This window comes from Babylonia areolata, chromosome 4 (assembly GCF_041734735.1).
Source record: "Babylonia areolata isolate BAREFJ2019XMU chromosome 4, ASM4173473v1, whole genome shotgun sequence".
NCBI classification, from domain to species: Eukaryota; Metazoa; Mollusca; class Gastropoda; order Neogastropoda; family Buccinidae; genus Babylonia; species Babylonia areolata.
In genome coordinates this window covers 37862939-37888285 of record NC_134879.1, presented here as the reverse complement: position 1 = coordinate 37888285, position 25347 = coordinate 37862939, and the positions used below count along the sequence as shown (strand labels likewise).

The following is a 25347-nucleotide window of genomic DNA, read 5'->3' as shown; positions in this document are numbered from 1 at the left end:
AGCAGGTATCGCATGGTTTCTGTGGGCGTGTCTTTTGTTGTTCCAAGGATCAGCCTCATAGCTTCATTTTGTACTCTTTCTAATTTTAGGAGGTTGCTTTGAGACGGTGTTGTAAGCCCAAGTCCGTAGTCGATCACGCTGAGGACGAGTGATTGGTATAGCAGGAAGAGGTGGCGTTGTTCAATTCCTTTGGTTGCCATTGCTTTTAAGACTGAAAGGCCCTTTTTGCTTTTGAGAACAGTGTTTTCCGTATGTTTTCTGAAGGTCAGCATCCTGTCGAAGTGTATTCCTAGGTAGCGTAGGCATTCAGTTTTCTCAATTTGAATCCCATCGAATGACACAGAAGGTGGTGATTTGCTCGCGGTTTTGTTGTTGAGGGTGCACAGCAACGTTTGGGCTTTCGCTGGATTGATGGAAGATCCTGTGTCTTTGCACCATTGAGCAATATTGTTTAGTTGTTTCTGGACGGCTTCAGTTCTTTCCTGAGCATTTTTTGAAGTTTTGAAGACCAGGCCGTCATCCGCAAGGGTAAGCACCCGAGCAATTCCATTGTTGTTTAAGTCTGCAAGGCCCTTCGTGTAGACATTGTAGAGGACAGGAGAGAGTGGAGACCCTTGTGGCAGTCCCATGGATAGTTTAGAAGGTGCAGACATCCAATCTCCGAGGCGTAGGACGACGGTTCTTTCCTGAAGCGCTGCTGCTATCCATCTTGTCAGTGTCAAGCTTACTCCATACCTTAGTAGCAGCTCCATGAGGTGCGCAAACTGGACTTTATTGTAGGCATCTTCAAGGTCAATTGCTACTGCTAGTGTAGCAACACCATACTGTTATACTCACCACCCTATAGCAACACCATACTGTTACACTCACCACCCTATAGCAACACCATACTGTTACACTCACCACCCTATAGCAACACCATACTGTTACACTCACCATCCTATAACAACACACTGTTACACTCACCACCCTATAACAACACACTGTTACACTCACCACCCTATAGCAACACCATACTGTTACACTCACAACCCTATAACAACACATTGTTACACTCACCACCCTACAGCAACACATTGTTACACTCACCACCCTATAGCAACACCATACTGTTACACTCACCACCCTATAACAACACATTCTTACACTCACCACCCTATAGCAACACATTGTTACACTCACCACACTGTTACACTCACCACCCTATAGCAACACCATGTCAACAATCACCAAGAAAAAGTAACACTAACACTCTTAAAAGCAGACATCCAGAGATCTGGATACCAATTAATCCCCAGATTAAGCATGTCGCCTGTTTTGGGGTGATGGTCAGTCTTTAGTCATTGTTTTGGGGTGATGTTTAGTATATAGTCTCCTGTTTTGAGGTGATGGTCAGTCTTTAGTCACCTGTTTTGGGGTGATGGTCAGTCACCTGTTTTGGGGTGATAGTCACATGTTTTGGGGTGATGATCAGTCTTTAGTCACCTGTTTTGGGGTGATGGTCAGTCTTTAGTCACCTGTTTTGGGGTGATGGTCAGTCTTTAGTCTCCTGTTTTGGGGTGACGGTCAGTCTTTAGTCTCCTATTTTAGGATATGTTCAGTATATAGTCTCCTATGTTGGGGTGATGGGCAGTTTATAGTCACCTGTTTTGGGATGATGGTCAGTTGAAAGTCATCTGTTTTGGGGTGATAGTCAGTTTATAGTCACCTGTTTTGGGGTGACAGTCAGTTTTTAGTCACCTGTTTTGGGGTGACAGTCAGTTTTTAGTTACCTGTTTTGGGGTGATGGTCAGTTTATAGCCACCTGTTCTGGGGTGACAGTCAGTTTGTGGTCACCTGATTTGGGGTAATAGTCAGTTTGTAGTCACCTGTTTTGGGGTGATGGTCAGTTTATAGGTGCCGTAGCCAGGACAGAGGCGGGAGGAGACGTGACAGATGATGTGGGGAACGTCGCGATCTGACAGTGACGTCAGCAGGTCCAGGGACAGAGTGACGCCTAGGGCCTCAAACCTGGACCTCCGCACGTTCCAAAGCTCTGCCACCTGACTGGGACACGCTGTGTCACACATCACACTGTCAGTATGACACACTGCGTCACACGTCACAATGTCAGTATAACAACATGCTGTGTCACACATCACACTGTCAGAATGAAGACACGCTGCATCACACATCACACTGTCATTATGATGACACGCTGTGTCACACATCACAATGTCAGTATAACAACATGCTGTGTCACGGATCACACTGTCAGTATGAAGACATGCTGCATCACACATCACACGGTCAGTATGACAACACACTGCATCACACATCACACTGTCAGTATGACGACATGCTGCATCACACATCACACTGTCAGTATGACAACATGCTGCGTCACATATTACACTGTCAGTACGACAACATGCTGTGTCATGCATCACACTGTCAGTATGATGACACACTGTGTCACACATCACACTGTCAGTATGATGACACACTGTGTCACACATCACAATGTCAGTATAACAACATGCTGTGTCACGGATCACACTGTCAGTATGAAGACATGCTGCATCACACATCACACGGTCAGTATGACAACACACTGCATCACACATCACACTGTCAGTATGACGACATGCTGCATCACACATCACACTGTCAGTATGACAACATGCTGCGTCACATATTACACTGTCAGTACGACAACATGCTGTGTCATGCATCACACTGTCAGTATGATGACACACTGTGTCACACATCACACTGTCAGTATGATGACACACTGTGTCACGCATCACACTGTCAGTATGACGACATGCTGCGTCACACATCACAATGTCAGTATGACACGCTGCATCATACACCACACTATTAGTATGACAACATGCTGTTTCATGCATCACATGATCAGTATAATGACATGCTGATCGTACACATGACACTGTCAGTATGTCGAAACTGCATCACACATCACACTGTCAGTATGATGACACTTCATTACACAACACATACTGTCAGAATGACATTTCATCACATACCTCACACTGTCAGCCAAACAACATGCTGTGTCACACACCTCACACTGTCAGTATGACCACATGCTGCACCACACACATCACACTGTCAGTATGACCACACGCTATGTCACACACATCACACTGTCAGGATGACAACACGCTGTGTTACACACATCACACTGTCAGTATGACGACACACTGTGTCACACACATCACACTGTCAGTATGACGACACACAGTGTCACACAGCTCACACTGTCAGTATAATGACACGCTGTGTCACACAGCTCACACTATCAGTAAGATGACAGGCTGTGTCACACAGCTCACACTGTCAGTATGACGAGATGCTGTGTCACACACATCACACTGTCAGTATGATGACACACTGTCACACCCCTCACACAGAGGACTTATGGTGGCTGGGTGATGACAGAAAACAGACAGACAGACAGAGGACGTACGTTGGCCAGGTGAGGGCAAGATGAGGACGGTGAGGACGTGATTGATGAGGAAGGGTTTGCCCCCTCCCTGCACCATGCTCTGGGGCTGGGGCCACAACAGGTTCAGTTTCTCCTCCCTCAACACACCCTGCAGGGGGGAACAGTTCACGTCCACTCCTTCTGTATTCAGCTTCTGTCATCATCATTATCATCTTCACCATTATCACTATCATCAACATCTTCTGTCATCATCATTATTATCTTCACCATCATCACTATCATCAACATCATCACCATGATCATCATCACTATCATCATCATCACTACCACCATCATCATCTATCTGAAAACAGGGGGAGGAGAGGGGAGGGACTGACCTTAAAAATCATCATCATCACCATCGTCAACATCATCATCATCTAAAAACTGGGGGAGGGTGGGACCGACCTTAAAAATGGATAAGGGAGGGAGTGAAGAACTGACCTTAAAATTGGGGGAGGTGAGGGACGGACTGACCTCATAACCGGAGGAGAGAGTGAAGGACTGACCTTAAAATTGGGGGAGGGGAGGGATGGACTGACCTCATAACTGGAGGAGAGAGTGAAGGAATGACCTTAAAATTGGGGGAGGGGAGGGACGGACTGACCTCAACTGGAGGAAAGAGTGAAGAACTGACCTTAAAATTGGGGGAGGGGAGGGACGGATTGACCTCATAACTGGAGGAGAGAGTGAAGGACTGACCTTAAAATTGGGGGAGGGGAGGGACGGATTGACCTCAAAACTGGGGGAGGGAGGGAGGGACTGACCTTAAAATTGGGGGAGGGGAGGGACAGATTGACCTCATAACTGGGGAGGGAGGGAAGGACTGACCTTAAAACTGGGGGAGAGCAGGAGGGAGGGAGGGACTGACCTCAAAACTGGGAGAGAGAGGGAGGGACTGACCTCAAAACTGGGGGAGGGAGGGAGGTCAGTCCCTCAAAACTGGGGGAGAGAGGGAGGGACTGACCTTAAAATTGGGGGAGGGGAGGGACGGATTGACCTCATAACTGGAGGAGAGAGAGTGAAGAACTGACCTTAAAATTGGGGGAGGGGAGGGACGGATTGACCTCATAACTGGAGGAGAGAGTGAAGGACTGACCTTAAAATTGGGGGAGGGGAGGGACAGATTGACCTCATAACTGGAGGAGAGAGTGAAGGACTGACCTTAAAACTGGGGGAGGGGAGGGACGGATTGACCTCATAACTGGGGAGGGAGGGAAGGACTGACCTTAAAACTGGGGGAGAGCGGGAGGGAGGGAGGGACTGACCTCAAAACTCGGGGAGGAAGGGAGGGACTGACCTCAAAACTCGGGGAGGGAGGGAGGGACTGACCTCAAAACTGGGAAATGAAATGAAATTATGGTGCTTAGAGCCTCGCCGACCACTAAGGCCATCTCAAGGCTATCGCCGCGTCAATTACTACTACAAGGCTAAAAAAAAACAACCAATTAAAACGAGTCACCACTTCAAACTTTCCACTCCAAAGTTTAAAAAAAAACTTCCATAGTTTTAAAACCTTCAAATCTGGTTAAAAAGGTTCACTTCTTTTAAGAAGTCCATCAGCGCCCACGGAGGGACATCACGAAACAAAGTCTTCAAAGAAACCGCCGTGTAATGTCTGCGTCTAACGTCATGCAGATCCCAACAGTCAAGGAGCACGTGTTTCACGGTGAGAGGCTCGTCACAGGAATGCATCGAGGGGCCTCCTCCCCCTTCAACAAGTAAGAATGAGTAAAAAAAGTGTGCCCCGTACGCAGTCTGCACAGCACAGATTCCTCCTTTCTGTTCTTCACCCCCGAAGGGAGGGTCTCCCCCAGGTCCGGACGGATCTGGAAGAGCTTGTTGTCTATCTGGGTGTTCCATTTCTCTTGCCAAAGATCTTTAACGTAAGAATTGACCTTCCGCTTCATGTCTGTATAGGGTACCAAGGATCTGGACAATTCTTTCTTTAACAGCGTTCCTGGCCAGCAGGCAGTCCGCCCTTTCGTTACCACGAATGCCAACATGTCCGGGAACCCAGGCCAACACAACCTCGTATCCTTTCTTCGTTGCGAGAGTAAAAGTTTCATAAAATTCCAGCAGTTGGGATGAGTGATATTCCTGCAGGCGATCGCCTCCAGGGCTGATAAGGAGTCGGAAAAGATCATGAATCTCTTCTGTTTGGAAGAGAGAACCATTTTTAACCCCAGGACCAGTGCAGTCAGTTCCGCGGTGTATACCGAGCTTTCAGACAGGATGTGTTCTGTTGAGGGCCGGTCAGGAAAGGCGGGACAGAACGCAGATGCGGCGACTCCGTCCTCTGACTTGGAACCGTCAGTGAAGATGCCTTGAAAGGTGGGGAATTTGTGGCACAGTTCCGAAAAGTAGGTTCTGTAGGCCAGAGAACTGGTGGTGTCCTTACGGTACGAGGCCAGATCAAAACGGACCTCAGGTGTTGTAAAGGTCCACGGGGGCTGTCAGGGAACTTAGAGAAATCTGAGATGCCACCGACATCCAGATCGGCATTTTCCAAGTGCGGCTGAATGCGGAGTCCGAGAGGAGGTATGCAGTTTGGGTTGTCTGTAAATTTCTTATCGAAAGGGTTGTTGAATACAGCATCGTAAGCAGGGGTTTGTAGGTTCCGAAAACTATTTCAAATAATAGTTCAGGGTCAGCTTCAGTCTGCGGTTGGAAAGAGGCGGTTCCCCGCCTCTGCATACAGGCTGTGCACAGGGGTGGTGCGGAAAGCACCCAAGCTGAGACGGAGCCCTTGGTGGTGTACAGGGTCCAACAGTTTCAGTAGGACGGTCTGGCCGAGCCGTATACAACACTTCCATAATCCAGTTTGGACCGGACCAGGGCTCTGTAGAGGTGCAAGAGAGTCCTCTTATCAGCACCCCAGTTCGTGTGTGCCACAACTCGGATGATGTTCAGGGGCTTTTAGGCAAGATATTTTCAGCTGTTAATGTGGCTGAGAAAATTCAGCTTCTGATCGAAGACGACCCCTAGAAATCTGGCTTCCTTGACCGCCGGGATGGGTGGATGTTCCAGACGGATTTCAGGGTCCTGATAGAATTGGCGAAAATTATGAAAGTGGATGCATTCAGTTTTGGAGGACGAAAATGTGAAGCCATTCTCCTCTGCCCAACACTGGATTTTGTTGACGCAGAGCTGAAGCCGTCGCTGGATGCTGGCGTACGTGCTGCCGGTTGCATATAAAGCAAAATCATCCACGAACAGCGAGCTGTCCGATCCTTTCTGAACGGATTGAACGATGTCATTAATTTTGATGCTGAACAGAGCAGGCGACAGGATGCTCCCCTGCGGACACCCAGCTCCTGCTCGTGAATGTCGGACAGGGTGGTGCCGACTCTCCACCTGGAATTGTCTGTCTTGTAAATAAATTGTGGATAAACTGAGGCAGGTGTCCTCGGAAGCCGAGCTTGTGCAAGTCGAAAGAATACCAAATTTCCACGTGGTATCGTAAGCTTTCTCCAGGTCAAAAAATATGGCCACCACATGTTGTTTGTTGACGAAAGCATTTCTTATCGTGGTTTCCAGACGAACCAGATGGTCAACGGTAGAGCGATGCTTGCGGAAACCGCACTGTTCCTTCGCCAGAAGGCCGTCGGTCTCTAGTTTCCACATCATCTACCGTTTGACCATCTTCTCCATCAGTTTGCAGACGCAGCTGGTCAGTGCAATTGGGCGGTAGTTGGAGGGGTTCGAGGGGTCTTTCCCGGTTTCGGCAGCGGGATTATGAGGGCTTTCCGCCAGGAGGGTGGAAAGAAGCCTGTGACCCAGATGTGGTTATTAACTTTAAGCAGGGTGTCCAGACAGGTTTGGGGGAAGTGCTTTAGGAGTTTATAATGGACTTCGTCCATTCCTGGACAGGAATCCGTACAGGTCTGAGGCAGATTTAAGTTCGTTCATTGTGAAAGGAAGGTTGTATTCTCTGTGTTGTCGGAAAAGAGGTACATGGTGTTTTTTCTGACAGGTTTTTGGTTTTAAGAAAGCGAGCAGAGTTGTTAGCAGATCTCGATTCTGTTCTATTGTGGAGGCAAGCAAATTGGCAACTGCTTTCTTCTCTGTGACCAGAGCGTCTGAAAGTTAAGATGGTGGAAGGTCGGGGCATGCGTTTTTTGCCCTTAATTCTTTTAAAACCCTCCACACTTTCTTCTTGGGTGTGTTGGAGGTTAAGAAGAGCAGAAATCTCTCCAAGACTTCTCTGGCTCTTTTAAAAACATACCTGGCTTTCGCCCTCAGCTGTTGATGGGTTCGAACGCTTATCGGACTCCGGTCTCCGAAAGACGCGTCGCTGCGCTCTCTTCCGAGACTTGCGGGCCTCCCGACATTCCGCGTTGAACCAGGGCGTTCTAGGGACCTGAGGCTTGGAGGTAGACGATGGGACTGCTGCTTTGGCGCAATCTAAAACGATCCGAGTCAGAGCGTCAGCAGGGGTCCTTGCTTTTCAATACTGTTTCTTCCTGCAGCTCAGCTCTTATCTTGGTGGTAAAAAAACTCCAGTCTGCTTTGTCGTAGTACAGGCGGTCAGGCAGAGAGTCACCTTCTCCATCTGTGGGGCGGAGGACGACAGGAAAGTGGTCACTCCCGTGCAGATCGTCGTGCACTTTCCACTCGTAGTCCAGGACCAACGATGGATCGCAGACCGACAGATCTAAACACGAGAGCTTTCCAGAGGACAGATGCAGGTAAGTGGGAGACTTGTCGTTAAGACAGCACAAGTCCATGTCAGAGAGAAGGTTTTCTAAGAGAAGACCTCGGGCTGATGTCATCTCACTTCCCCAGAGCGGGGAGGTGTCCGTTGAAGTCGCCCAACAGTAAAAACGGACGTGGGAGCTGTCGACCAGGTTCATGAGGTCCTGCCTCAGAACACGGACGGAAGGGGGAAGGTAGAGAGAGCAGACAGTGATGGTTTTCTCGAGCGTGACTCTGACTGCCACCGCCTGTAAAGGGGTGCTTAAAAGAACTGTACTGTATAAAAGGGACTTTCGAATAAAAAGAGCAACACCTCCCGTCAACCCCTCTTGCTTCGGTTGAGCGGGTTTAAAAACGGAGTTAAAACCAGAGAGAGATAAAACCTTGCCATCTCTTTGCAGAGTCTCCTGCAGTGCCAGCACTGAAGGTTTCAAAGCACGACAAAGCAGCTGGAGTTCCTGGAAGTTGGCATGGAATCCCCGGATATTCCAGTGGATCACTGCCATTAAAAAGGTTTTTAAAAAAAAAAAAATTAAAGCAGCAGCCTATTCCATCGCTACCCCCCGCCCTGCTCCTCCACTTGCGGTGGCTCAAGGTCCGCCAGGATGGAATATTTGTTCTTTGACATAAATTTTTCGGGTTCCGACCGGGTCGGAATATCCACCACCTCGGCCCCTCCCGATCCCGCCGTGGCCGCAGCCCTCCCCTCCTTGAGTTTTGGAGGTGCGGGGGGCTTCCGGCCACTTCCGCCAGCCCGAGGGCCAGGCAGACGAGAGGCGGGGCGAGGGGGGCCGGGGGGGTGGGGTGGGGTGGGAGGCGGACAACGTGCCTCCGCCCGAGGCTTTTCTCTCCCGCCCAGCAGCCCCTGAGGACTGCCGCGCAGGATGGGAAGGGGGTGGACACAGCGCCTCCACCCAAGGCCAACGGTTTCCGACGAGGCGGTTAAGTCGTCCGTCTGCGTTCCTGTGGACGTCGTCTGGACTGCGACGTCCACCGTCCGGATCTGACGACAGAGGCATACGACGTCCTAGGCGACGCGGCCTCCACCTGTTTCCTTGCCTCAAAGAAGGAAATTTTCTGTTCTGTCTTGACTTTCTGAATTTGTTTTTCTTTCTTCCAGGCGGGGCAGTCCTTCGATGAGGACGGGTGGCCACCTCCGCAGTTCGCACACAGGGCTGCACTGACGCAATCGCCCTGGTGCGCCGCCTTCGAACAGGTGCCACACGCCTCTTCCTCCTTACATCTGTCTCTCACGTGTCCGAATTTCTGACACTTAAAGCATCTCAGAGGGGACGGTACGTACAGGCTGACATCAACTAGCAGGTATCCGACCCGAATGTCCTTGGGGACATCCGGGCAGCAGAAGGTGAGGAAGAAAGTGTTGGTCGGGACTCTGTCCGACCCCTTCCTCACCGTCACCCTGTACACATCGGTCACTCCCTGAGAGGACAGTTCGCTCTTGATCTCGGCCTCAGACACACCTTTCAACTCCGGGCATCTGATGACTCCCTTTGAGCAGTTGAGACCTTTGTGAGGGGAAATCTTCACTGCCCTATCCACGAAAGTGGTCGCCTTGAGAAGGAGCTGTGTCTGTCTTTTTGGATTCTGTCTGTACTAAAAACGCTCCGCTCCTCAGCCTCTTGATGGATCTGAGCGATCCTGCCAGACACTGAAAGCCCTTCTGGACAGCGAAGGGGCTGAGAGCCGACAAGGGCTTGTCATCATCAGCGCCCTCCATCACTAGCCATGATGGCCAAAAACCAGAGGTCTCGACGACCTCCGACTCAGAGTCTGAGTCGTCCGTTCCCTGTCGTCGTCTTTTTCCGAGTTTGGGGGGGTGTATTTGTTTAGGATTCATGTTGAAAGAAAAATGTGAATTCATCCCTCCCTTACCCACCCACCATGGGGTCCAACTTAGGGGCCAGGGTCAAGGGAACACCAGCTTGACCCCTTCCAGGTTTCGGGAGGGATATACAACCAGCAGCCCAGCTCCAACGTGCTCCCCCCCGATCATGCCCAGCTCCCGGGGACAGAGAGCCGAGCACTACGGGGGTTACCTTCGTCAGCCACTAAACTGCCAGTCTTGACCCAGCCCCACGAAGGGGTAGCCGATTGACACACACGGGCCAATGTGTGCCGCCTGTCTTAGGAGAGGTCCGAGCCAAAGGGATGTGTTGAGAGCAGCGTGCTCTCTCAATCCCCAGGATCTCATTCCCCTCCATCACAGGTCGCGCCGCACGGCAAACACGGCGGGCCTAAAGAAGGCCGCAGAGAAAAAGAGAATGTGGAAAAGAAGGCTTGATGGGGAGCTGAGGACAGAAAAGAGGCGGTAAAAAGAAGAACAAAGAATAGCGAAAGGGATAGTGGGTCACGTTTAGTTTGGGCCTCACTCACGACCTGTTCGGCATGGGAAGCCCTATCAGGGGCATCAGTACAAAACCACCACTTATTCAGCCCTAACAGCTACGATGGCTATGTAGGCTGTCAATTAAGACCTGGGACCAGAGCACCAAACCCCAAGAAGCACTGATGCCCCTGCCGACATAGCTCGCTCGATCACTGGCCACTAAGCCTCCCGACCACGACAAGGTAGTGACCCTCCCGGGAGTGGGTCAGGAGAACACCAGCCTGACCCCCTCCAGGTTTCGGGAGGTCAAAACTGGGGGAGGGAGGGAGGGACTGACCTCAAAACTGGTGATGGGAGGGAGGGACTGACCTTATAACTGGGAGAGGGAGGGAGGGACGGACTGACCTCAAAACTGGGGATGGGAGGAACTGACCTTGAAACTGGGTAGGGGAAGAATGGAGGGACTGACCTCAAAAATGGGGGAGGGAGGGACTGACCTTAAAACTGGGGTAGAGAAGGAGGGATTGACCTTATAACTGGGTGGGAGAGGAAGGGAGGGACTGACCTCAAAACTGTGGGAGGGAGGTAGGGACTGACCTTAAAACTGGGGGAGAGAGAGAGAGGGAGGGACTGACCTTAAAACTGGGGGAGAGAGGGAGGAAGGGACTGACCTCAAAACTGGGGGAGGCAGGAAGGGACTGACCTCAAAACTGGGGGAGGGAGGAGAAGGGCTGACCTCAAAACTGGGGGAGGGAGGAAGGGGGAGGGAGGAAGGGACTGACCTTAAAACTGGGGGAGGGAAGGAGGGAGGGACTGACTTTAAAACTTGGGTGAGGGAGGGAGGGACTGACCTTAAAAATGATGAGGGGAGGGAGGGACTGACCTTAACTCACTCTGGATGACTAGTTCTCTCCCTTGCTTTTCCCTAGACGACCTATTTGTTAGGGTTAGGAAAAAATCAGAAAAAATACAAAACATAAAGTAACTGAATGAAACTCACTGTACTTGACCCACTGACCCCTCTCCTCACGTTATGTGAACGCCCACCCCCCTCCCTCTTCACTGCTCTCAGAAGCTGAATCACTATCAGTACCTACTTGCTGGTAGCTTTCTTCACTACAAATACTTTATTCGTCTTCATCATCCTCGTCGATGTCGAAACCTTGAGTTCGAAGCATTTCAATCACTTCAGCAGTGGTAAAAGCCACTGTCTTGATCTAGTTTGCTCCAAAAATTTCCACTTGCATCACCTGCAACGCCTTTTCGTTAAGTATGCAGATTAGCTTGTCGTGTGGGGTCCTGAACTCACTGGCTTGTTGTGGAGTATGTTTGTGTTGTTACAGAATCTCATGAAGAAACTTTCCATTCGACCCTTGACATAGTCGGAATGCCCAGTGTAGCTATGATTTTTATGCTACCCCATGACGAAAATGTGGAAAAAATTTTAATTGTCGAAACTGCTATAGTGTTCCGTCGTCCAGAACGCTACCTTATATCAGGAACGCTATAGCATTCCATTGTCCGGAGTAAGTTAAAACTTGGGGAGAGCAAGAGGGACTGACCTTAAAACTAGGGGAGGAAAGGATGGATGGACTGACCTTAAAATGGGGAAGAAGGGAGTGAGGGACTGACCTTAAAACTGGGGGAGGGAGGGACTGACCTTAAAACTGGGGGAGGGGAGGGAAGGGGAGGCAGTTCCATCAGAAGCTCCATTCAGCATGGCGCTGCCAGACGGACAGCTGTCAAAGCGCACCAGGTTGGCCTTGCTGCCAGGAACTGTCATCACAAACATCACACACATCACACTATGTCACATCACACCACACCATGTCACACCACACCGCACTGCACCATGTCATGTCACACCACACCACATCACACCACACCACGTCACACCACACCAAGACACCACACCGTCACACCACTACACACCACACCATGAAACTCAACAACACTACATGTCAAACCACACCATAATGTACCACACCACGACATGTCACACCACACCATGTCATACCACGTGATGTAACTTCATGACATGCTACACCATGTCACACACCACACCATGACAAACACCAAGACACAGCACACCATGTCACTTCATGACAAAACACACCATGACACACACCACACCATGTTACACCACACCATGTCACACATCAAAACACACCATACCATGTCACTTCATGACACACCACACCATGTCAAACACCAAGACACACCATACCATGTCACTTCGTGACACAACACACCGTGACCCACATCACACCATACACCACACCAAGACACACCACACCATGTCACACACCAAGACACACTACACCATGTCACTTCAGGACACAACACACCATGACACACACCACACCATGACACAAACCAAGACACACCACACCATGTTACTTCATGACACACTACACCATGTCACACACTCATGAAACACCACACTATGTCACACCACAAGACACCACACCATGTCAGACCACCCACTGTCACACCATGACACACCACACCACACATTGTCGCAGCACATCCTGTCACATCAAACCATGTCACACCTCACCACACCAAGACACACCACACCATGACACACCACATCCTGTCACACCTCACCACACCACACCAAGACACCACACCATGTCACACAAAGACATACCACACCATACCATGTCACACAATGACATACCACGCCATGACACACAACACCCTGTCACACCTCACCACACCACATCAAGATACCACACCATGATACACCATGTCACACAAAGACATACCACACCATACCATACCACACCACACCATGTCACACAATGACATACCACACCATGACACACAACACCCTGTCACACCTCACCACACCACACCATGACACACCATGTCACACAAAGACATACCACACCACACCATGTCACATGATGACATACACACCATGAAACACCACACACTGACGCACCACACCATGACATACCAGATCCTGTCAAACCACACTGTATCAACACACACACCACACCATACAACACACCACACCATGACACATAAGAAAGAGAGAGAGAGAGTGTGTGTGTAGTGAGGAATACTGACTGGGGTGCAGTCCATTAGCCAGGTCCCCCCCAGCAGCCAGGTCTGTGGTGTGGTGACGCGGAGCCTTCAGGGCCTGCACCAGGTCCTCTCTGTCCCCTGCCAGGTCATGGCTGGTTTGACCCACCTGTTCCCTGCACCACATCACATCACATTACATCACACCACACCACATCATATCTCATCACATCTCTGTCCCCTGCCAGGTCATGGCTGGTCTGACCCACCTGTTCCCTGCACCACATCACATCACATTACATCACACCACACCACATCACATCTCTGTCCCCTGCCAGGTCATGGCTGGTCTGACCCACCTGTTCCCTGCACCACATCACATCACATCACATTACATCACACCACATCACATCTCATCACATCTCTGTCCCCTGCCAGGTCATGGCTGGTCTGACCCACCTGTTCCCTGCACCACATCACATCACATTACATCACACCACACCACATCACATCTCATCACATCTCTGTCCCCTGCCAGGTCATGGCTGGTCTGACCCACCTGTTCCCTGCACCACATCACATCACATTACATTACATCACACCACACCACATCACACCACACCACATCACATCTCTGTCCCCTGCCAAGTCATGGCTGGTTTGACCCACCTGTTCCCTGCACCACATCACATCACATCACACCACACCACACCACATCACATCTCTGTCCCCTGCCAAGTCATGTCTGGTCTGACCCACCTGTTCCCTGCATCACATCACACCACACCACACCAAACCACACATCATATCAAAACACACATCACATCACATCACACACCACATCAAATCACAGCACACCACATCACACACTGCATCAAATCACAAATCACATCACATCACACATAAACACACGCATCACACACAGACAAACACACACACACACAAACATATAGTTACAGGACAGTTGTCGTGACCTCAAACACACACAACACACAATATATTTTGCCTTTTTTGTCATGGCCTCTATACTTTTCTGCTCCATTCACCATACTTGGAGGAAGTGAATACTTTAAATGATACCCAACACACATTACCCTGGGCGCTGATCAGACTTATGTGCATCCCATCACTTACCCTGGTCTGTGCATTCCGTCATTAACCCTGGTCTGTGTGACTCGTCACTTACCCTGGTCTGTGTATCCCATCACTAACCCTGGTATGTGTATCCCATCACTTACCTTGGTCTGTGTATCCCGTCACTTACTCTGGTCTGTGTATCCCATCACTTACCCTGGTCTGTGTATCTCATCACTTACCCTGGTCTCAGTTCAGACCTCTGTATCCCATCATTTACCATTGTCTGTGAATCGCATTACTTACCCTGGTCTCAGTTCAGACCTACGTGTATCCAATCACTTACCCTGGTTTGTGCATCCCATCACTTATTCTGGTCTCAGTTCAGACCTCTGTGTATCTCATCACTTACCCTGGTCTCAGTTCAGACCTCTGTGTATGTCATCACTTACCCTAGTCAGTGTATCTCATCACTTACCCTGGTCTGTGTATGTCATCACTTACCCTGGTCTGTGTATGTCATCACTTACCCTAGTCAGTGTATCTCATCACTTACCCTGGTCTGTGTATCTCATCACTTACCCTGGTCTCAGTTCAGACCTCTGTGTATCCCATCACTTATCCTGGTCTGTGATTCCCATCACTTACCCTGGTCTGTGTCCTGTCACTTACCCTGGTCTGTATATCCCGTCACTGACCCTGGTCTGTGTATCCCATCACTGAACATAGGGCTCAGATCTCATCACTTACCCACTGGACACCGTCAGTTCAGGGTCGGCTCCAAAGGCCAGCAGTTCCTCCACCACAGAGCGATCTCCCCTGCGTACAGCCTCCTGCAGGGGGGTCAGGCCGGCATTATTGTACTGGTTGACATGGGCACCCCGGGCTGCAACACCATGTGCAGCATAGGTCAGCCCCGGGTGTGGGTCATATAGTCAGGTCAGCCCTGGGTGTGGGTCATGTACAGTCAGGTCAGCCCTGGGTGTAGGTGTGGATCATGTGCAGTCAGGTCAGCCCTGGGTGTGGGTGTGGGTCATATAGTCAGGTCAGCCCTGGGTGTGGGTCATGTACAGTCAGGTCAGCCCTGGATGTGGGTCATGTACAGTCAGGTCAGCCCTGGGTGTGGGTCATGTACAGTCAGGTCAGCCCTGGGTGTGGGTCATGTACAGTCAGGTCAGCCCTGGGTGTGGGTCATGTACAGTCAGGCCAACCCTGGATGTGGGTCATGTCCAGTCAGGTCAGCCCTGGGTGTGGGTCATGTACAGTCAGGTCAGGCCTGGATGTGGGTCATCTACAGTCAGGTCAGCCCTGGGTGTGGGTCATGTACAGTCAGGTCAGCCATGGGTATGGGTCATATAGTTAGGTCAGCCCTGGGTGTGGGTCTCCAGCCGTGGAGAAAGTAGTGTCAGTGAACATCCATTCTTCACACACATCTGCCAGAAATGACCTTCCCATGACTTCACCAACCTGCCAGGGATGACAGGCAATGTAGGTGTAGATACTGCTGGGTGAAGCAAACAGCTGTGTGTTACATACCACAGTGTAGACACTGCTGGGTGAAGCAAACGGCTATATGTTACATACCACAGACAGTGTAGACACTGCTGGGTGAAGCAAACAGCTTTGTGTTACATACCACAGACAGTGTAGACACTGCTGGGTGAACCAGACTGCTCTTTTACATATATCACAGACAGTGTAGACACAGACAGACAGACAAGCAGATACTCACAGCACAGACAGACAGAGACAGACACAGAGATGCAGTCACAGCACAGACAGACAGAGAGACAGACAGAGAAAGAGAGTTAGTCACTGCACAGACAGATAGACAGACAAAGAGAGGTAGTCACAACACAGACTGACAAAGAGGTTTTCACAGCACAGACAGAAAAAGAGAGGTAGTCACAGAACAGAGAGACAGAGAGAGAAAGAGGAAGTCACAACACAGACAGACAGAAAAAGAGGTAGTCACAGCACAGACAGACAGAGAAAGAGAGGTAGTCACAGCACAGACAGACAGACTGGCTGAGAAAAAGGTAGTCACAACACAGACAGAGAAAGAGAGGTAGTCAACACAGACAGACAAAGAGGCAGTCACAGCACAGACAGACAGAGAGACAGAGAAAGAATGGTAGTCACAACACTGACAGACAGAGAGACAGAGAAAGAATGGTAGTCACAACACTGACAGACAGAGAGACAGAGAAAGAATGGTAGTCACAACACAGACACACAGATAAAGAATGGTAGTCACAACACAGACAGACAGAGAAAGAGGTAGTCACAGCACAGACTGAAAGAGAAAGAGGGAGTCACAGCATAGAGAGACAGACAGACAGAGAAAGAGTGGCAGTCACAACACAGACAGACAGACAGAGAAAGAGATAGTCACAACACAGACTGACAGATAGAGAAAGATGTAGTCACTGCACGGACTGACACAGTGACAGGGAAAGAGTTAGTCACAGCACAAAGAGACAGACAGACAGAGAAAGAGTAGTAGTCACAACACAGACAGACAGACAGAGAAAGAGGTAGTCACAGTGCAGACAGACTGACAGAGAAAGAGGTAGTCACAGCGCAGACAGACAGACTGACAGAGAAAGAGGTAGTCACAGCGCAGACAGACAGACTGACAGAGAAAGAGGTAGTCACAGTGCAGACAGACAGACTGAACGAGAAAGAGGTAGTCACAGTGCAGACAGACTGACAGAGAAAGAGGTAGTCACAGCGCAGACAGACAGACTGACAGAGAAAGAGGTAGTCACAGTAAAGACAGACAGACTGACAGAGAAAGGTAGTCACAGTAAAGACAGACAGACAAAGAGGTAGTCACAGCACAGACTGACAGAGAAAGAGGTAGTCACAGCACAGACAAAGAGGTACTCACAGCACAGACAGACAGACAGAGGGACAGACAAAGAGGTACTCACAGCACAGACTGACAGTCAAAGAGGAACTCACAGCACAAACAGAGGGACAGACAAAGAGGTACTCACAGCACAGACACTGCACCATGTCTCTGTTTCCATAGCTGGCGGCCCAGTGCAGGGGGGTGCTGTGTGTGTCCTCACTGTCCACCATGTTCACCTCCACCCCCGCTGCCAGTAACTGACACACCCGACCCAGGCTGTAACACACCACACACCACATCAGTCATCACTGTAAGTGTAACACATCACACACCACATCAACCATCACAGTAACACCACATCAAGTCAACCATCACTGTAACACATCACACATCGTCACAACATCATCACTGTAACATCACAACACACACTGTAACATAGCAAGACTGGCTGTAACAGCATATAACACACGACAGTGTTGTAAGCAGAGGGCAGTGTGAAGCACTGACTTGGACTGGGCTGTGGCCTGCAGCAGTTCCTGGTTGAACACAGAGCGCATGGTGGGCGGGGCACCATCCAGGGGCAGCTTGCCGTCAGCACTGGGCACACAGGGGTCTGCTCCGGCCGACAGCAAGGCCCGCACCTTGTCCTGCTTGCCCAGCTGTCATCATACATCATCAATACATCATACATCACACATTGCATCATATATCACCTTGTCCTGCTTGCCCAGCTGTCATCATACATCATCAATACATCATACATCACACATTGCATCATATATCACCTTGTCCTGCTTGCCCTGCTGTCAACATACATCACACAATACATCATACATCACCTTGTCCTGCTTGCCCAGCTGTCAACATACATCATCAATACATCATACATCACACAATACATCATACATCACCTCGTCCTCTACCCAGCTGTCAATACACATCACACAATACATCACACATCACCTTGTCCTGCTTGCTCAGCTGTCAACACACATCAAACAGTACATCATACATCACCTTGTCTTGACTGCCCAGCTGTCAACATACATCATCCATACATCATACATCACCATGTCCTGCTTGCCCAGCTGTCAACATACATCAAACAATACATCATACACCACCTTGTCTTGTCTGCCCAGCAGTCAACATACATCAATACATCACACATCACCTTGTCCTCTGCCCAGCTGTCAACATACATCATCAATACATCATATATCACCTTGTCTTTGTCTGCCCTGCTGTCAACATACACCATCAATACATCATACATCACCTTGTCTTCTTTGTCCAGCTGTCAAAATACATCATACATCACTCTGTCCTGTTTGCCCAGCTGTCAACATGCATCACACAATACATCATACATCGCCTTGTCCTCTGCCCAGCTGTCAACATACATCACACAATACATCACCTTGTCTTATTAACATCATGATAATTTGATTTGCCACTGGTACATTGCTGTGTCCCTTATTGTATAGCTGCACACACTTTACACTCTTTCCCAAACAGCAGAGAGTGGGAAATATAAACGGATTTATTCAAACATTTCAAACTAGATCAATTGATTGTAGATGGCAAGTATGGTCATGCTACCTTCAAGACAGTGACTGATTCATGTTTTAAAGGCAATTCATTTCTATCCATTCAGTTCCGATTTACATATCAATGAAGAAAGACAGGCATTTAAAATGTACTGACAATGTTTAGATCTGGGTTATCTGATCTATATCTTCATCATCATAGTTATTGTAAATGTAATGATCATAACAATATTTGTCCCTAGTGCAGATGTGCTGTAGGAAAGGAAATGAACTTCATTTTGTATTATGTTGCCCTGCCTTGAATGATCCTAGGCATCAGTTAATTCCACAAAAATATTTTAGTCATCCATCTTTGTTTCTGCTTTCCTTGCTTATGTCATCAACAAAGGAATCCATTGTAAAACAGTTCCCTATATGTCTGTATATGGCATTCAAAATCCGCAGTGAGGTGTGTTGTTAACTGTGCTTTTTGTGTATGCATTGCAATATATATGTAATAGTTAAACGTTTTCTGTTCCATATTGTCCTAAAAAATGTGACAACATTGTATTGTAATGGGTGTTCACTGCATCCCCTTCATGAGGGGCCACAGACTTTATTGAATAAAAATGTTTGTTCATTCATTCTCTCTCTGCAAATCTCACACATTATTCAGCACTTTATAGTGAAACTAAATAAATAAGGCACTGGGCTCCCACCAAGGGTCATGCACCATGTAAATGCCCATCCCTGACTTAAGCATAGAATTTATGCAAAGAGAGGATGGGTGCTGACAGGGTAGTTTACAGTTTATTACTATATAAGCATTTCACATGCAACATGCTCTCTCTCTCTCTCTCTCTCTCTCTCTCACACACACACACACACACACATATATATATATATATATATATATATATATATATAATATTACACACACACACACACACACACACACACACACACACACACACAACATGCTTAACTCATTTTACTCCAGGTACGAGATAACTCGTACCATGATTACTTCCTCTGTGGACCAGGTATGAGTATTCTCGTACCAACACACTATTCTAATTTCGTTCATTCTTGCTTGGTACATCTGTCATTCTAAACCAAACCGTTTACTGATTCCAGAAGTATGGAAACGAAGCTTTGTTTGACCAGTTAAAACAACAATTTTCCATCAATTTTCGCTGTTTCAGTGAACCACCCTGTTTTTTTCTGCAGTGGTCTCCTGTAGTGGTCCAGGGTGTTGTAACAGTCATGCAGCTGTGAGGTAGAATGAGTTAAAACATAATACTCAAGATCTCTTTAATTTCTAAAAAGCATCTCTCCGTCTGTGTAATTCCTTCTTTTCTTTTCTTTGCTTTTTTATTGTTGGTTTTTTTTCTTATCTCACTCAAATTTCTCAGTCTTTTCCCAAGTGTTATCAACACACAGAGAGATCTACAATACCAAACTGTATGGTTCTGAACCCTCACAATCTGTATAATCTACATTAAATCAAAATCATGCAGTCCTAAATCCTGACAGTCTGTATTACATCTACATAGTATAAAATCATGCAGTCCTAAATCCTTAAATCCTGTATTACATCTACATTATATAAAATCATGCAGTCCTAAATCCTTACATTCTGTATCACTATTAGACTATTACATCTTTGATCTTATGTCAAAGTAGTGCAGTCCTGATTTCTTATAATCTGTATTTCATCTACATCAAATCATACAGTTCTAAATCCTTACAATTTATAATACATTGTATCAAAACTGTGCAGTTGTAAATCTTTTAATCTGTAGTACAATCACATTAAATGAAAATCATGCAGTCATGAATCCTTAAAATATGTGTTACATATATATATATTATAAAAATCACAGAGTCATGAATCCTTAAAATATGTGTTACATCTATATTGTATATTAAATGAATATCATGCAGTCCTGATTCCATACATTCTGTATTCTATCTACATCCAGATGGCTCTCTGTCTTATGTTTCTTTTGTAGCAACAAGAGCAAGGATAAACCCACAACAGAATAAACCACTCTACTTACAGCATTACAGAATCAATATTGTAGAACTTTGTGATAAAGCAACTGACCACTTATAGCCAGCTTTGAATTGACTGACTTTTGTCTGCAGAAGGCTCAGAACTCTTGGTTCCTGATTGGTTTGACCCTCACCTGTTTACTTCAGTCTTTATGAGTTTATCTCAGTCCTTATCTGAGAGGACAGCATGAGAAGAACAGAGAAACCCTCACCTCTTTAGTGCAGTCTGTATTAGTGTATAGATCTCCATTCTGAGACAGGACAGCATGAGAAGAACAGGGAAAGCCTCACCTCTTTACTGCAGTCTGTATAGATATATTTCCATTCTGAGACAGGACAGCATGAGAACAGGGAAAGCCTCACCTCTTTACTGCAGTCTGTATAGATATATTTCCATTCTGAGACAGGACAGCATGAGAAGAACAGGGAAAGCCTCACCTCTTTACTGCAGTCTGTATAGATATATTTCCATTCTGAGACAGGACAGCATGAGAACAGGGAAAGCCTCACCTCTTTACTGCAGTCTGTATAGATATATTTCCATTCTGAGACAGGACAGCACGAGAAGAACAGGGAAAGCCTCACCTCTTTACTGCAGTCTGTATAGATATATTTCCATTCTGAGACAGGACAGCATGAGAACAGGGAAAGCCTCACCTCTTTACTGCAGTCTGTATAGATATATTTCCATTCTGAGACAGGACAGCATAAGAAGAACAGGGAAACCCTCACCACTTTACTGCAGTCTGTACATATCTCCATTTTGACAAAGGACAGCATGAGAAGAACAGAGAACAGAGAACCCAGTCAGTGGGACATACTGCAATCATTGGATAATAAAAACATCCAGAACTACCACAAGCACAATGGTACTCACAACATTACCTGATCGTCATCAGAACACAGAAAAGGCACAAAATTAAGGCAGTGACAGTACATACCTCATGCTAATGATGGATCCATATCCATGAAGCAAAAAAGAGAGATCAAGAACAAGATTAAAAAATAATAAAGCATAATATATCATGTTAAACATAATACAGTTTGTATCATGCTATGCATGTTTCAAATGCAAACACACCCACAGCCTTGTCAGCCAAGCAATGTCAACATGAAATAAAGATCTATGCTGTTGATGTCTGTCACAACTCTTCCAGTACACTGTGTACAAGCCACAAGTTGTTACTAGACCTCTGCCAGTACCCAGTGTACTATCCTGCTGACAGCTCTACCATTACCCAGTGTACTATTCTGTTGATTTATACCAGTACCCAGTGTACAATCCTGTAGCCCTACCGTACTCAGTTTACTATCCTGTTGACAGCTCTACAGTACCTGAGTGTACTATCCTGCTGACAGCTCCACAGTACCCAGTGTACTATTCTGTTGACAGCTCTACCAGTACCCAGTGTATAATCCTGTAGCTTTATACTAATTATAGTACCCAGTGTACTATCCTGTTGACAACTCTACCAGTATCCGGTGTACTATCCTGTTGACAGCTCTACCAGTATCCGGTGTACTATCCTGTTGACGGCTCTACCAGTATCCAGTGTACTATCCTGTTGACAGCTCTACCAGTACCCAGTGTACTATCCTGTTGACAGTTCTACCAGTACCCAGTGTACTATCCTGTGAAACAGCTCTACCAGTACACTGGGTATCCAGTGTATTGTCCTGTAGCTCTACAGTACCCCATTTACTATCCTGTTCACAGCTCTACAGTATCCAGTGTACTATCCTGTTGACATCTTTACCAGTACCCTTTTAGTGTCCTGTTGACAACTTAGCACACACAAACACACACACACTCCTGGTTTGCCTCTGAACCTTTCTTCCTTCATGCCTGATGGCATAGGACTGCCTGACTTTACGGTCTTTCTTTACACATTGACAGTGAGATTGGACTGCCTGACTTTACAGTCGGTCTTTACACACTGACAGTCAGACAGGACTGCCTGACTTTATAGTCTATCTTTACATACTGACAGGTAGGACTGCTTGACTTTACAATTAGTCTGTCTTTACACACTGACAGGTCGGACTGCCGGACTTTACAGTCTGTCTTTACACACTGACAGATAGGACTGCCTGACTTTACAGTCTGTTTTTACACACTGACAGTCAGATAGGACTGCCTGACTTTACAGTCTGTCTTTACACACTGACACATTGGACTGCCTGACTTTACAGTCTATCTTTACACACTGACAGTAAGATGGGACTGCTTGACTTTACAGTCTGTCTCTACACACTGACAGTAAGATAGGACTGCCTAACTTTACAGTCTGTCTTCACACACTGTCAGTATGGTATAAAACACAAAACAAAGCATAAACAGAAAGCAATAATGGCATTCAATCAAGTATTACCTTAGTTGCATAATGAAGTAAAGTTCCTCCCTCTAATTTTGTTTCGCCCAACACTTTCTTTAACAGATCCGGATCACTAGTATCTGCAACAATAACAGTATTATTGTCAATATATGCAATCAATAATTAGTATTCATACAAATATAATATTAAAATTGTCAATTTTAAGAATCATGTTTATAACAGTATTATGCATATCAATGACCATGTAATTCACTAACTGTAAAATAATTTTGATTTCATGTAAAGAAATCAACACTTTACCACTTCTATCCAACAGTGCTAATCCTTTAGACTTTACCCATCCCCGAAAAAGGAGTATGGCTGCCAACATTGCTGGGTAAAAACAGTCATACACGTAAAAGCCCACTCATGTACATATGAGTGAATGTGGGAGTTGCAGCCCACGAACGAAGAAGAAGAAGGAGACGACTTTACCCACTTGGTTTAAATTAATGTTTAACAGACAAGATCTCCACAATCAAACATATCTTTCTCTTCCTGATCTTACTCTTCAAACTGTCAGTGTCACAATCTATTTTCAGTCTGGTTATCTTCAGAAAACATTCACACCCATCTCCAAATATTTTGTTCATGACATCACCAAAAATGCATTATTTCCTAAATCATGTCCACTTGACTCGGTTCCCACCTGTACAAACCAGAATCATAAACTGATAAAGTTGTAGGAAAACATTGTGTCCAGTAGCTGGCATCCATACCTGTGTCTCCAAATCAACATTGAACATGGCATCAATTCTGACATACACACACACAATTACATACACATATATACACATACACATGCATACACCACATTTACACGCAGACATACCCACACACACATATGCATACATAATACCTACATATCCATACACACAACATAGTTATAATATCAAACACTTAAAAAGGTACAATATTATATGTATGTATATATAATATGCGTATGTTTGTATATATAATGGGTATGCGTATATATGTGTACGTGAGCCAGTGTGTGTTGATGCACATATAATCATGTGTGTGTGTGTGTGTATGTATATATATATATATATATTATTATTATTATTATATACATGCATGTGTGTGTGTATGTGTGCGCGTGTACACACACTTAATACTATATTGATATGTTGGTTTTGTTCTGGGTCATTTTTCTCCCAGAGAGTGATGGTGGTACACTTGTGCGTGTGGGGACTGAGTGTTGTCTTGGCCTATGTTGTCCTGTTCTCTCCAAGCCTGGGCCCACATCCCCGCTGCCCACCACACACCACCCCTGCACTCCAGCCACCCCAACGCCCCTTGAAGGTAATTTAAATGATGATATTGTGCATGCAGGTGGTGGCTGTGTGTGAAGTGTGAGTTTCTAAAATTGTTTTGCTTGCAGCATGTTCTTACCTGCCCAGTTTTAAATGATTTTACCTGAATTTTATTCACTGGTTGCTATTTAACCAGCCTGTGAAGCTATTATTTCTGTGCCCTTGCCTGAAGAAGCTGTTTTCTGTGAAAATTTGCTTAATTTTAATTACAAGTTTTAAAGACATGCCAAAACTACTGTTGTTCTTTTTTTTGTTTGTTTGTTTTTGCTGGTTTTGGTATTTACCTCAGTTCTTTCTACAAGGAACGGAGCCCAAGGCACCTACTGACCTGGAGAGTGTGAACTTCTTGTACATACATACATATATATATATATATTGTGTGTGTGTGTGTGTGTGTGTGTGAGTGGGGTGGGGGAATTGAGTGTGTGTGTGTCAGTGTTCTGGGAGCTTTGTGCAATTGTAGCTGTACAATGCATGTGCTCTCTTTGTAGGATCAATCTGTACATATGTGTGTGTATGAACATATATATGTATCTAGGTAAACACACAGTGACACCTTGTTGACCACAC

General features: G+C 46.9%; 1 protein-coding gene across 2 annotated transcripts in view; it reads right to left on the bottom strand.

Moving 5' to 3' along the window:
- The window catches only part of LOC143281142 (uncharacterized), a 55446-nt gene that overhangs the window by 29173 nt on the left and 926 nt on the right, over positions 1-25347 (bottom strand). Inside the window, exons 2-9 of one of the 2 annotated variants that reach the window (XM_076586143.1) lie at positions 23459-23541; positions 18007-18158; positions 17645-17775; positions 15393-15528; positions 13614-13744; positions 12196-12311; positions 3473-3599; positions 1869-2056 (exon numbers count right to left, since the gene is read on the bottom strand). In XM_076586143.1, coding sequence (XP_076442258.1) covers positions 1869-2056; positions 3473-3599; positions 12196-12311; positions 13614-13744; positions 15393-15528; positions 17645-17775; positions 18007-18158; positions 23459-23541 — 1064 coding nt within the window. Of the gene's footprint in view, positions 1-1868; positions 2057-3472; positions 3645-12195; positions 12312-13613; positions 13745-15392; positions 15529-17644; positions 17776-18006; positions 18159-23458; positions 23542-25347 lie in introns of both variants that reach the window. The other variant, XM_076586142.1, reaches the window with a different exon arrangement.